General features: G+C 37.3%; 1 protein-coding gene across 1 annotated transcript in view; it reads left to right on the forward strand.

The window, feature by feature from the left end:
* ccdc88c (coiled-coil domain containing 88C) overlaps positions 1-15,251 on the forward strand; it is a 74,726-nt gene that overhangs the window by 43,415 nt on the left and 16,060 nt on the right. The window contains exons 17-25 of the mRNA XM_077240126.1: positions 1,746-1,887; positions 2,009-2,194; positions 2,285-2,446; positions 4,577-4,854; positions 10,347-10,490; positions 11,227-11,413; positions 11,595-11,740; positions 13,123-13,212; positions 13,306-13,592. Coding sequence (XP_077096241.1) covers positions 1,746-1,887; positions 2,009-2,194; positions 2,285-2,446; positions 4,577-4,854; positions 10,347-10,490; positions 11,227-11,413; positions 11,595-11,740; positions 13,123-13,212; positions 13,306-13,592 — 1,622 coding nt within the window. The remainder of the gene's footprint in view (positions 1-1,745; positions 1,888-2,008; positions 2,195-2,284; positions 2,447-4,576; positions 4,855-10,346; positions 10,491-11,226; positions 11,414-11,594; positions 11,741-13,122; positions 13,213-13,305; positions 13,593-15,251) is intronic.

Raw genomic sequence — 15,251 nt, forward strand, 5'->3', positions numbered from 1 at the left:
TCCACTGTGCTTTGTAATCCCTCCAAGAGAGGGTGTGTGTGTGTGTGTGTGTGTGTGTGTGTGTGTGTGTGTGTGTGTGTGTGTGTGTGTGTGTGTGTGTGTGTGTGTGTGTGTGTGTGTGTGTTCGCGTACGTGTACCTACTTACTACCATATTTTTGGGAACCCGTTATATTTTATTATATATATATATATATATAATATATATTTTTGTGTGTGTTATATATTTTGTAAATGTTTCTTTTGCTAGTTTTGTTGTTAACTAAAACTGTTCAAATTGTTTTTAATTGAAGTAAAGCTAAAATAAAATATAAAAATTTACATAAAAGGTTAAAATTAGACAACTTAAATGAAAATTTGAAATGTTCTAATGTCGATTTGGCAACTAACTGAAATAGTACTAAATCTAATATGACTAAAACTAAATCTGAAATAAAAGCTAAATAGGAATATATTAAAAAACTAATAAAAATTACAAAAGCTCATAAAATTACTAAAACTTAAAACTAAAATCCTTAAAATCAAACTCTAAAAGTAAAAGCTAGTAACAATTGTAATAAATACTATTAAGTATATAAATAATACTAAAATAACAGTGTACTAGGGAGGCGTTCAGTCCTGTGGATTTTAGCTCTTAAGCTTTTTAGTACTCTCTTGTTAATTATTCTACTAGCTATGTCAAACAAAGAAACTGCACTTTGTTTATTTCAAACAAATGTCATTTCAACCTCATCTCATTCAGAAATGACTTTCTATTTTTTTAAATTACCGACTTTTTGTCTTATTTAAAGCTAGTTTGTGTTTCCTAAATAAACACAATTAAATATTTTTGCACAAAATATTTTTCGTATCTTGCCAAGAGAATCTATTCATTGCTAAGTAGGGCTGTCACTTTACGTTCGAAAATCGATTGCACAATCGATCGGACCAACCAACACAAGTTTCGAAAACGAAAATAGAGAATCGATTTTAACTGCCTTTTTTTTTAACCAAAAATGTTTTTTAGATAGACAGATCAATACAGTACACAGAACATGTAGGATGTTGGAAAATAACAATGTCTTTTCTGTTAACCAAATGCTTTTTAATATTCGCTATTACTTCAGTGCAAGTGAACAAGGGCGCCGTTATTTGTTGCTTAGTGACGTGTGTGTTCAAGCAAGCCAGAAATGCGCAGATTCGCGCAATACGCTGTATTTAATATATCACGAGGACTCACGAGTTGCGTATTTGCGCTAAATCCACGCAGATTTGGCTTACACGAACTTCCCCAGCAAAGTGGGTAAACATAGAAACATGCCAAATTGGCTCGTGATATGACAGCGTTACCCGCCAAGGTTCATTTTATCCGAATTTGGCGGGTGTTAATTTCAATCCTTGAATGCTGCACTCCTGTTTGTCATTGTGCAAAAAACTTCACGCCAATAAATCATCAGAAATATTGCCGACTTGTGCGCGTCTCAAGCGCCCTCTTTACGTTCGTCCTAATGCCTGTTAGTTGTCCGTGGATTTGCCAATATTTGGTGTTGAAAATGGAAACGTCGTTAGACATGGAAAAATCGATTTTACAATCGATTCAATGAACACATATGTCTCAAAAATCGAACAGGATTTTTTCACAAAAGTGACAGCCCTATTGCTAAGGCTGATGTAATGAGATCTAAGCGATTCTATGTGACTGGTCAGATTCTGATGCTAACACAGATATAACATTCTAATATACCAACATTTCATTTTCATTCTTCAGTAAATATAAGATCCTGGAGACAAAGATTGAGTCGGCACTGAAGAAAACTTTAGAGCTGAGAGAAGAGAAGATCCAGAGCCTGGAGTCTCGCCTGGAGGAGAGCAGCAGCTTAAACCAGCAACTTCGCACCGAACTCACCGCTGTATGTTCAGGCCTTCTCAATCTACAAATATGTACAATTCCAAACAGAGAAAGTTGGGAAATGGTGAAAGGAAGTCTCTGATATGTTGGCCTGATTTTCTCTTCTGTTCTCTCCTTTCCAGGTGAAAAAGAGCCTGGAGGCCCTCAAGCAACGGCAAGAGGAAGAAGCGGCTCACTCTGAGATCTCCCAGCAGGCTTTGGGGCAGGCTAGATCGGTCCCTGATAAAGAGAAGTGGGAGACTGAACAGAGGGAGGCCACAGCTGAACTCCTCAAGCTGAAAGACAGACTAATCGATGTTGAGAAGAATGTAAGATGACATATTTATATCAACCCAGCTGCTCAACTTCTTACACAGTATCGCCTTCAGTATTGTAACGTGCTTTTGTGAACTCCCCAGAACGCTACCCTGCAGACGGAGAAACATCTTCTGAAGGAGCAGCTGAAGCAGTTAGATTCCCAGAATGCACAGCTCAACGCACAAACACTAGCTCTGCAGAAACAGGCAGCGTCCTTACAAGAGCAAAACACCTCTCTTCATAAAGAAACTGCCAAACTGCAGGTACAGTGTACAGCAAAAATTAAACATTAATCATTACTGTCAGGCTTCTGTTCTAACATTTAAATGCAGTAGGTCTTAATTGTGTTCACAACTGCATCGGTTCCCAATAGGGGGTCTCGGCCCAACGAGGGGGTTGCGTCATATTTTGAAAAGCGTTAAACAGTGAGCATTAAAGCAACGTAACTAAAGTCTGTAACTTTTTTTGTGTTCAAAATGTACTAAATTTATATAATGAGCGAGTACATCATGAATCTATTTTCCAAACCGTGTTTTTGTCTTATCCTGAGTCACTATGGTACACCTGTAATAAGTGTTTACATTGGGACTATTTTACACTGGTTCGGGTCGCACCGCTGCGGTGTAACCCAGTGACTCTTCATAGACATAAACAGAGAAGTAGTTCCGGCTACAATGTTCTTCCGCAAGACGCATTATTCTGTTAATAAACGCATGTTTATTAATCGCTAGAGCGCCAAACGATCATATTACATTAGCTAATTTTATTCACGATGCCCTGGCTGACCAAAAAATGGGTTTTCAACGAGGTCCCAGACACCAGTCATTTTGTAATAGCCTATATTAATTATTTTTTCCTACACACCAGTGTGAATACTGATAATTTTGTTATTGCATTTCAAATAGGACCAGTTAATAGGCTACTCCTAGGCTTATGTTTTTAAATTACAAATGGCCTACTGATGTTTTCGTTATAGTATTTTCAATATTATATTATTTATGTGCATGAACATATCTGGTTATAGTAATAAACATACTGTTTGTTTAAAAACAAAACTTTTTGTCATCCTTGCTGCAAGCTTACAAGAGCGACAATAGCATTAAATGTGAAGGGGGCCCTAAAATATTTTCTAGGTACAAAAGGGGGTCAGACAAAAAAAGGTTGGGAACCACTGCACTACTGAACTGAAAATTATATTTTAATAAAAAACATTTTTACATTTTCACATTTCTTTTCTTATAAAAAACATAAGGCTGATAATAAACCTTTGTAACCATGTCAAATTTTGTATTGTTACTTTTCTCACTTTTTTTTCTCCATTGAATTTTTTTTGCGGACCCCGTAGCGCCCCTTGTGGCCCCCAGGTTGAAAACTACTGGACATAATTTTTGACATCTATTGGTTTGCTTACAACGTTAAAATAAACCACTTGTTCCTGACGCCTTGTATCCTTCTGAAGTCTCTACAGAAATGAGTACATGAGCTGTTATACAGGACGCATCAAAGTAAACGTTCCTTTACTTTTCCATTTACTCTTCTATTTGTCCTGTTGTCGTGTGAAGTGCAACAGAAACTGAGCGTGCCTCTGTATACTGAATCCAGTGTAGACAGTGGCAGTGATTATAATGGGTTTTATTTGCTTTTAACACGACACTCGCATCCAGTGTAGGCAAATGTCAGCCATTAAGTGACTGAACGCTTGTGCGCGGCCTATGATGCGATGATGTATAACTATTCTTCGATTTGGCATATGCAGAAAGTATACGCAAAAGTATTTGCCCGTGTGACGTCACAGATCCCACAATATCCAAATGAGTCGTTTTTTTATTTTGATTAAATAAATGCTTTCGTTATTACGGGGAGGACTTTTTAAGATCTGAAACTTGCAGGATGTTCTAATGGTACAAAGACCTCTTATATGTCAAAAGATCAAGGCAAATTTGATTTCTCATGTCATGACCCCTTTAAGAATTGTGCAGCTAATCAGTCCTTCCTTTTTGATCTCCAAAAATATCTGACATTTTCAGGCACATAGAAATGGTTGACATTACCAATGCTTACTAGGTCCAGCAAATACCATAAGAAAGAACAGGTGAGGATGCCGGCCACCTTCTGTTTTTTTTTTTTTTTTTGTTGTGTAAGGGTCATTAGTGACATGAGAAAGCAATTTTGTGACCAAAGAGATGGCAGGTGTGATACAACAGACTGTAGGATTAACATTTCCAGAATGAGAACAGAATGCTCACCTGTTTCTCTCTGACACGTATGGCAAGAAAGACAGTTGCTTTGTTCAGCCAAGAATAAAATCTGTCTATCTGTCTGCTTAAAATATACAAAACTGAATCCTTAGATGTCAAATTCTCACCGTTATTTATTTCCCTTCTCCTGTTCAGGTGGAAAATTCAACCCTAATCTCCCAGAGCTCCTCTCTCATGACTCAATATGGAGCTTTACAGGCCCAGCTGCAAACTCTGGAGTCGGAGGCTGAGTCTCTTCAGAAACAGCGCGAGGAGGTGTGTGCGGCCCGTGACCGAGTCACGCAGGACCACGAGCGCCTGCTCAGCGTACACGACAGGCAGGCGACCGAGTACGAGCAGTTCATCACCCAACACGCAGCGCTGAAAGGCAGCCTGAGAGCTCTGGAGCAAGAACACCGCACGCTGGAGAGCAAGTCAGTCCCTTTCACAACTCAATCAGTCTTTCAGAAATGCATTCATCTACCGTCCAGCTCTTCATCAAACGTGATGGCGTTAGGTCTAGATGCGCAATGGGAAACTAGCATAGTTCTTAAAAATATTAGGTGGTATACAGAATATCACACGAAGAATTGTCATGATCAATTGGAATTGCAAAAATAATTAAGCTGTAAAATGAAACTCTGTCAGTAATTACTCTCCCTCATGTTGTTCAACCCCGCAAGACCTTCGTTCATCTTCGGGACACGAATTAAGATATTTTTGATTAAATCTGAGAGCTGGATCACTCCTCCATAGGCTTCTAAGGGATTGACACTTGTTCCCCGAAAAGTTATTAAAAACATCGTTAAAATAGTCCAAGTGAGTACAGTGGCTCAATCTTAAGTTTATCAAGCGACGAGAATACTTTTTGTGCGCAAAAACAGACAAAAATAACGACTTTATTTCAACTATTCATTTCCTTCTCTGTGGGCCTCGAGTCAGTTAGCGTAGTGTGATAGCGTAGAGCTACGTCACACGTAGGCATGACTATTGGTCGTGTGTGATGCGTGTGACGTACAACACAGAAGCGCTGCGCTGTTACACTAGTGAACTCACTCGAGGCCCACAGAGAAGGAAATCAATAGTTGAAATAAAGTCGTTATTTTTGTTTGTTTTTTGCGCACAAAAACTATTTTCGTCGCTTGATAAACTTAACATTGAGCCACTGTAGTCACTTGGACTATTTTAACGATGTCTTTAATAACTTTTCGTGGCTTGCAAGTTTCAATCCCTTAGAAGCCTATGGAGGAGTGATCCAGCTCTCAGATTTAATCACAAATATCTTAATTCGTGTTCCAAAGATGAACGAAGGTCTTACGGGGTTGAACAACATGAGGGAGAGTAATTACTGACAGAATCTTCATTTTTGGGTGAACTATCCCTTTAAGAACACAGTTGGTGACCTTTGTTGAGTTATTGACCCTTTCCATAGGTGGCAGCTTATGCATCTTTCTGTCTGCCTGAGGAGGCTGTGTAACAATAGAGTAATGAGCTGCGTCTGGTCTGAGTGGAGACGCCACAATGACCCCATACCATTAGGACTGCTGACAGAGACGTTGAGAGATGGAGGGCCCTTAAAGGGACAGTACACCATAAAATCAAAATTCTGTCATGTACTCACTCTCATGTCGTTCCAAAATGGCGACTCTCTTTCTTCTGCGAAACTTAAAAGCTTTAAAGAAACGAATAATATAATACATAATACATAATATTTTGAAGAATGTTGGTAACCAAATGGTTTCAGCTCCCACTGACATTTCACTGTACGGACAACAATTACAATGGAAATCAATGGGAACTGAAACTGTTTGGTTACCAACATTCTTTAAAATATCTTGTTTTATGTCCCGCAGAAGAAAGTCACTTACACATGTTTGGTACGACATGAGGGCGAGTAAATGATGACAGAATTTTCATTTGTTGGTGGACTGTCCCTTTAATAGTAAGGAACAAGGAAGTGCTTGTAAAAATAGCATTTATTTCTACTATACGCAAATTTGTTAGATAACAATTGTAGGTTTTAAGGCGTGACTTGTCCTGCAATAAAGTCTATGCTGTTGCTAATGAAACAGCCCCAATGGGAATCTGAATTGTTTTTCTTAGAGGTGGGTCACAGTGGAAAAATAGCATTTATTTTTATACGCACACATTAGACATTTAATTAGCACAAACACAACCTGCTCAATACACACTAATCCACTCACGTCACACTCATTTTTCCATGGTGCTATGTGGAAAGTTGTTTCCTTTGTTAGAGACAGGAAAAACACGGTTCTGTTTGCCTGTAGTTTTGTAGTCTCCCCTTGTCTCTTTTACCGCTCGGTCTCATGAATGATGCAGTATCGTGTCTCTGGGGGCCTCAGCTGAGGGGTTCACCAGATGGCTGTCAGGGGCCCAATCAGCTGTAATGTCCACCGGCCACAGCATCTACGTCCAACATGCCACCTGACACACACACACACTCAATCTCCTAATTACTATTATTTATTTAAACTAGCATCATCAGTTTAGAACAGTACTGGGTTTTTTTGGGGGGACTGTTGGCATATGAAGCTGGTTCCCAAGATTCAGTGTTGAGGAAAGTTACTTTTTAAAGTATTTCAATACAATATTCAGTTACTCTCTAAAAACTATTGGAAACTAAAAGAAAATGCAAATTCACACCTGAACAGTATAGGACGCAGCTCAAACAAACCCTGCAGAAGAATAAGACGCACGAGAAGAAAGTTCAACACTTACTTCAGTAATAAATAAAATAAAAAACCCAAATGTGATGTTTATCTAAAGTAATTTTTGCTTATTAGTATGGTTGATTGGATCATCAAAGGTCAGCAGGGAAGATCGCTTAATAAAGCGAGTTTAAATACATAAAGTATATTTGTATATAATAATTATTGCATGTTTGCATAATCTGAGTTTGCATTTCACGGTTGTTATTTATTTTTGAGGAATACTGAATCAGTTTTTGCGTAAATAAACGCTCGCATTTAGTCTAAAACTACAATTATCATCATGTTCACACAGCGCACACAACGCCTCTGCACTTACTCCTGATTTCTCAGCATGGAGACTGAGGTGTGGGAAAAATACTTGTTAATTACTTGAAAAAGTAACATATTTTGATGTAAATTTAAAAGTAATGTATTACTTTACTAGTTACTTGAACAAGGTAATCTGTTTACGTAACATGCGTTACTCATAGTCATACACATTATTTGGACATTATTTAAAACATTATTTCTCCAAAATATATTCCTTCATGACTATGAAAAAGTCCAAGGCACTTACAAACATGGCTTATCACAAGTTCGGCAAAGTATAATAATAATAATAGTTGTAGTTATAATAATAATAATAATTATAAATGTATTTTGGATGTATAAAGATAAATGTCTTTTTGTGTGTGCACCGTGAAAAGAAATGTTTTTATTTTATTTGATCAAAGTGTTGGGTTTTATGTACACATTCATTTAATTTTTTTTTATTTACTTAATTTTAATTGATTTAAAAATGAATTAATTGTAATACATTTAATTACAAAATATTAATGCATGTATAAAAAAAATACATTTTTAATTTAACAGTTTCCATCACAACCCTCTTGCTTTCTGAAGCCCTAACCCTAACCGTGTGGGCCTTAGTCAGATTAGACCCTGTCTTCAATCTGACACAAATGAAAACAAGTCTGTGATAGATGTACAGTCTCTTCAGTAGGTCATGCTGTCCTAAGGTCCTCCTAGTTTGTCTAAGTGTTAAAAGAATTAACAATCAGATGTGTTTTTAGTCCACTGGAATTGATTTATGAAAGACATTTTCTTTGTTTCGTAGGCTAAATGGATGCCATAAAGGAATACAACACTTACAAACACATTGAAAAGACTGTACTACTGGTTAAACTTATTTTTATTGACATCAAATAAAAACAAATAATAAATATAGCATCTCCCTTAAAGGGGTCATCGGATGCAAAATTCACTTTTACATGGTGTTTGCATATAAATGTCTTGGCAGTGTGTGGACACAACCATCATACAATGAAAAAAATCCATTTTTTTTAATCCTCAGAGTCTAAACACTCTCAATAATCAAGCTGTTTGGATTTTCTGAGCAATATATGATGTCATATTGCTAATGCTCCGCCCACGACCACTGACGGACTGTCCCGTATTAGCATATTTCTGTCCTCACCCATTTGTATACTGTCCACCAAGGCTGGTTCCCAAGGCAGCACTTTATCGGTGCGTTCAAGTCATCTCGTATAGATCGTAATTACGAGTTGAATGCACTTGAACGCCACCACAATGTCGTAAATACCAGTGGGGAGCTCGGGATTTTCTTTAAGCCCCGATCTGTACGAGTTGGGGGCGTGTCAGTGAGAAACACGGCGGAATCAATGGATGCAACGTCTGTAGTTGACGGTAAATTTTAATTGAATTTCAATGTTTACTTGTCCTAGAAACTGTCATTTATCATGATCATCATTAATCTTGTTAAAAGCAGCAAGTTAATGAATTACAACAAAAAATGCTAACAGTTTACATTTACATTGGCTTTATAAGTTTATTAAAAACATAAAAAGAAAAACACACCTGATGCGCATTCTTTGTTCTTCATTTTCTATAAGCAGAGTTAACAAACCTTGCTGTATTTTCGTGTAATTAATTAATTAACTGACTTGAATGCACCTCACATTGTAAACACGACTTCCCAGCTCGTACGTACGAACTTCCCAGGAGGACTTAAACGCACTTTATGTGTCTGTTGTGACACTCCCCATGGAAGAGAGCAGTTGCTTATTATCATTTAAAGTCGTCATGAAACGACTGGAAGTTGAGATTGTCCTTTTTTCCTTATTGTGACATATATCCGAGTGAAACGGCTTCCGAAATTAGAAAAAAATGTAGGACAGTACTTGATTATTATTGCAGAGATGGGGTTTGGGCATTGAGTGCATTGTGTACGTAATTAGATTTTTTGATCCAGACACTTTTTATTTCACCTACCTTTTGTCTTCTGCATTCTCCTTACCCGTGTCTCCTGTTCTTCCCTCAGACTCATCCCCCAGAAACAGTCCCACTGACCCAGCCCCAAACCCCATCTCTGCCATTATAATTAATAACGGCTGCTTTCTAAAGTACTTCTTCCTGTATTAATGTTCATGGGTAGCCTTAATGGGTTCCATTCAGACCTTAATATTAAATAGTTTACTGTTATATGTCAACAACATTCAACAAGACATTTTCACCTGGCTATACCTAATGTTTAGAACTGTTTGGGTAATTATGCAAATTAGCTAATACGTAATTATATTATGCACCGTTTGTCCATGTTAACAAACAATTTCAAAAAACTTGTAATACATTTTTTGTTTGTCTTGATGCAAGTAATCAACTCAGTAATTTTCATGGTGATATCTAAAGGTTCAAATTTTTACCCTTTTCACGTGAGAAAAAGAATGAATAGGCGTATGAATGGGATATATTTGGGTCTTTTTCGAAACTTTCCCCTAATGGGATTCTTCTGAGCCTTTTTTTTTCCTTACTCAGGACATATTGAGGATACAAAATCAGTTGAGTTTGCTTCTGTTGCAATTTGTTCAAGGTTGACCCCCATTTTGGCTTAAAATGACTGGACTACTTCGGGAATTGATTGGATCGTTGGAGGTTGGGCGTTGCTAACAAAATGGAGGCAGATTTGAATGCCAGTGTATGGCTGATAGCCACGCCCTCTAGTAATAGATTTTGACTCGAAGAGAAGAGAAGCCTAAAGAATCACACCAATTTGTGGAAAATGGGCAACTAAGACCCATGGGGAAAACCTGCATTAGTGATAATCCAAATTTACTTAATCCAGAATCATATGACTTGATTGTGTATTAGAGAAATGGTTTAGTTAAAGTCACTGTTTGTATGTTTGTGTTGAACAGGTACATGGTTCTCCTGAAGCAGAAGGACGCTATGGAGGCGCTGGAAGCGTCACAACACAGGGATAGAGAGAGTCTGGGAGAAGAAATTCACAAGAACACTCTTATCCTGGGGGAGAACCGCAGTTTAAGGGAAGAAGTAGACAGGTTAGAGAGACTTTTTAACAACAAAACACACTCAGTAGGTGGCTTTCAGTTAAAAACACACAACAGGCTGAGCTAATTCATTGTAAATATTTACTGCCCTCTTCTGGCTGGAATAGACTTCAGAAATTCAGCAGTAGTAACAACTTGAATGTATGCATGCACAATATTACAGCGACCTTTATTATTTATTATTAGGGGTGTAACAATATATCGTGTCACAATATATCGCAATACAAAAATGCAACAATATGTATCGTGGATATTTCACTCAAAATAAAAATTACAGAGTTTACAGAGTTTTAGTGTCAGTACTACATAATGTTGAATGTAATGTATAATAATACAATGTGGGAATATTTATGGGTCCTGATAATGCCAAATGTATTATGTTATCAGTGATCTGTATTATTTTAAAAATATCGAGTCAGTGACAGAGTGCAAGCATATTCGTCTAAAATAATTCTGTTTTCAGCTTCAGAATCATGAATATTTTTATTCTGGTGTCACTATTGTCCTGTGCATTGGTTCCCAGCACCAAGCCTATTATAGTATCGCAATAATATCGTATTGTGAGTTCAGTATCACGATATGTATCGAATCGTGACATGAGGGTATCGTTACAACCCTATTTATTATTAGTATATGTTATAATGTGTATGTATGAAATATAATATGTATAATTTTTTAAAAATGCATTATAATGTATAAAATAATACCTCTGTTGATGTCCCTGCAGACTGTCACAGAATCACACACAGCTGAGGCAGGAGTATGACAGCCTGCAACTGCAGACCAAAGAACTAAAGACTTCTCTGAATGAGTCTCAGCTGGAACTGAACCGCTGGCAGGCACGTTATGACCAACTGAAGGAACAGCACCAGGGCCTGGACATCTCAATGACCAAACTGGACAACCATTGTGAGGTTAGCATTTGAGATCTTACAGGATGAAAGAACTGAAGCGTCTTTATACGCGCAGCTTCTGCAGAGAGCCCAAGACTGTACCGTACCATCACAAGCCGGGCCAGATATTGATTCCAAGGCTTGAAATTGATTACTTTTCAGCTTCCAGCGCTAATGTATCTTTCTTTCTCTCTTAATTTAGCTGCTAACCCGTTTGAAGGGGAACTTGGAGGAGGAAAACCATCATCTTCTCAGTCAGATCCAGATGCTTAGCCAACAAAACCAGACCCTACTGGAGAGAACCATGGAGAGCAAAGAACTTTACCATGAAGAACAGAAGCAATACATGTGAGTCATCTTCCCATCATACATCAATGATTCCCATCCTGGGTACTAGGAATGATTATGATTTTGCATTGTTAAAGCTATAAAATAGAAATTAGTTGATTTAAATAGCTCATTGTGCTGATTTCTATGTCATACTTGTTGAAAATTTATTTTCTAAATGCATGTAATGATGTTATTGTGAACGATTCATCTATGTACAGGGGAAACTCGAAAAATTAGAATATCGTGCGAAAGTTCGTGAATTTCAGTTATTCAAAGTAAAAGGTGAAACTAATATATTTATATAACTATATACATGTGCATGATTATACTTTTCACAGGGTTGACATTTCTGTATTTAAAATCCTTTTTTTGTTGATGTCATGTAATATTCAAATTTTCTGAGATTTTGAATTTGGGGATTTCATAAGCTGTAAACAATAATCATCAAAATTATATCTTTTGCACGATATTCTAATTTTTCGAGTTTCACCTGTATATGAAAAAAAAAATTAACCTTGTATTTATAATCAAAATGTCATTATTGGAAATGACAAGTCCCTGCATTAATTTTTTGATTTCAAACAAATATATTTATTATTTGGCGTACTTAAAATAATGAGAAACAATAGCTACGTTTACATGGATACCTTTTGGTTCAATCGGAATGAAATCAATCCGATTGATGAATCCGAACACGGTGTTTACATGAACGATAAATAAAGTAATCGAGTTGATGTGTGCGTTTATGCGTCACAAATTTCAATTCGGAATTGATTTTTTCTGCTGTTCACGCATAACTATTCTCCTCTATTGGTTCTTTATTTGTTTTAAACAGCAGACTTAATATTTATCCGTCTCTGGTCATGATTTGGAGACAATGAGCATATAAACTGTTTTGCCGCTGCTTATATTGATCACGCAGTAAAACCCAGCGCCAAAAACCAGTCGTGTGTGGATGAGAGTCTGAAACAAGCACTGGTGGACGTCGTCCTGCTCCACTTCTCAGACGCAGTGAAATGAGAGTTATACACTTATTTATACAACACTTTATTCAACAGGAAGAACAACTCGTTCAGTGCGTCATACGTCATTACGCTATTTCAACGTCATTACACATGCGCAATCCTTTCAGTTTCGGTTTTCAATCCGATCAAGTGTTTACATGTTCTCTCGATCGGATTACAAAAGGAATAAACCGCCCCTTTCAATCCGATCGAAATCCCAATCGGATCGAGCTCAATCAGATCGATTAAGGTGTTTACATGAAGGTGTTTTAGTCCGATTGAGCCGTCAATCCAATTATAAGGGTCCATGTAAACTAGCTATTGATTTTAATCAAGAAACTTGTGGTAAAAATAGCTTAATGCCATTTTCTTAATAGTCATGGTTTCCCCTTGCAGTGATAAGCTGAATTCATTACGACGACATAAGGAGAAATTGGAGGAGAAGATCATGGACCAGTATAAGTTCTATGACCCGACTCCTAAAAAGTGAGTCCAACTGATTAAGACTGAATAGACTTTACTCTTAAGGCAATTTATCAAGTTATTATACTACAAACCTTTTTTTTTCTCATAACACAGGAGCCGTCACTGGGCTGGAGCCAAAGCAATAGCAAAATTCATGAAACCTAGGAAAGAAAGTTCACGAGAACGGGCTGACGGTCCCCGTGAGAGGATCCGAAGCGCTCCAGACATCCCTCTCCCCGAGATCCCCACATCCACAGACGGTCCTGAGAGCATGCCCCCCCTCCCCCCTCCACCACTGCCCCCCCGACAGTCACGTCTCAGTGTGGACGCCACGAACGGTCACTCCGCGGAGGAGAATCATATACAGTCTCCCACGCTCTCTCCTGCGCTCAACGGCCGAGGTGAGTTCTGCCGTCACAGAGTCAAGTCATCCTCATTTATATAGCGCGTTTAACAATGTAGATTGTTTCAAAGCAGCTTTACAGAGATAAACATATAATTTAAGGTAACAGAGATTGGTTTGGTTTTATAGTGGTTCTTGAATAATGTTTTTTCCAGCTAAAGTTAGTTTTGATTGATTCACTTCCGTCTAAATGATAGTTTGTTATTAAATTAGGGGCCGCTAAGACGACACCGTTCTCTCTAAACAGACTTTAAACGCGAACCTGTGATAGACGCTGATGGCGTTCACATGCGCATTAAGAATTGATTCTATAGTTATGTGCGTTTGAATATATGTGCGCAGTTACAAACCATGCCTAAACAAACTACTTGTCTTGGCTATAAATTTTGATGCAGAATTTTATTTTATTTTATCACTTTGGGTAGGTACGCGAACTGAAAAATTCCACAACGCTTTATCTGTAGAGTGGTATAGGGATCCTCCATACGGAGAGGCTAGTTGGCACTTCAGCACTGCATTGTCATCGGGTCCAGGCGAAGGTCCTTCGTCAGATTTGGATACGGCCTGGATCGGGCAGGCTGCGGGAAAACCTCGGGATAAACAAAGACACTAAAATTTGCGTAGATGCCATTCTTCTTATGATGTAACGAGTACATCAGGATTTAAGGGAAGTGTTCTGATATTGAATTATAGAAGTCGATAATGCGTTACGTGTATGCTAGGTCAAAGAGATGTGCTTTTAGGCTAGCTTTGAACTGCTAGCGTTGGTATTTTAACGTGACGTGTTATAACAAGAATATCTATGGCAAGAGCTCTGCGTTCTTGTCCTCGTGATTATTTTATTTTTTCCTTTTGCATTCCACTGTAATAGTATGAAAAAGGTCGACTTATAGTGCACATTTGTGGTCTGTTCTCCCAATTTAATTTTCGATATGTTATTAATAATTCACTGGAATGAACAAATCTCTTTTTTTCTGCCCAAATCCTCACGTCTCTTTCCAGGTTTGTTTTCACAGGTAAACACAATTTATTATCTGTCAAAATGACTGAAATCACTTTGAAATAGTATCACGCAATGCTGAAGTAGCTAAATAATAAAAATTATTAAGGCAACATATGTTACATAATACAGATTTACCACAGTGATTTTTAAACGTCCGATTTTGCCATGTAAACATTCACGCTTTTGAGGTTATTCATGGTCTGTTGAAAGTACTTGTTGATGCTTTTACACTTTTAAAGGTCCTTTTAATGTTCAATGGTTGAAGGGTGCGTAGAATAATGTAGTCATTGTAACTTACACAGTTTAAAAATATATATTATCTTCTTTTATGTTCCACAGAAGAAAGAAAATCAAACCGTTTTGCAAGACAATACAATACACAATCGTTGTGCTGGGCAACGATTAATCACATCCAAAATAAAAGTTTGTGTTTACATAATATATCTGTGTGTACTGCGTATAATTATTCTGTATATAAATACACAACATGCATGTATACATTTAAGAAAAATCTGTTATTTATATATAAAATATGTATATTTATGTATAGTATAAATTGTGTGTATGTGTGTGTATATATACATGCAAATATTTCTTAAATGTATACATGCATATGTGTGTAGTTATATATACAAAATAATTATACACAGCACA

Source organism: Siphateles boraxobius, unplaced genomic scaffold (genome assembly GCF_051911475.1).
Source record: "Siphateles boraxobius isolate OS27281-9 unplaced genomic scaffold, OSU_SipBor_1 22, whole genome shotgun sequence".
Lineage (NCBI taxonomy): Eukaryota > Metazoa > Chordata > Actinopteri > Cypriniformes > Leuciscidae > Siphateles > Siphateles boraxobius.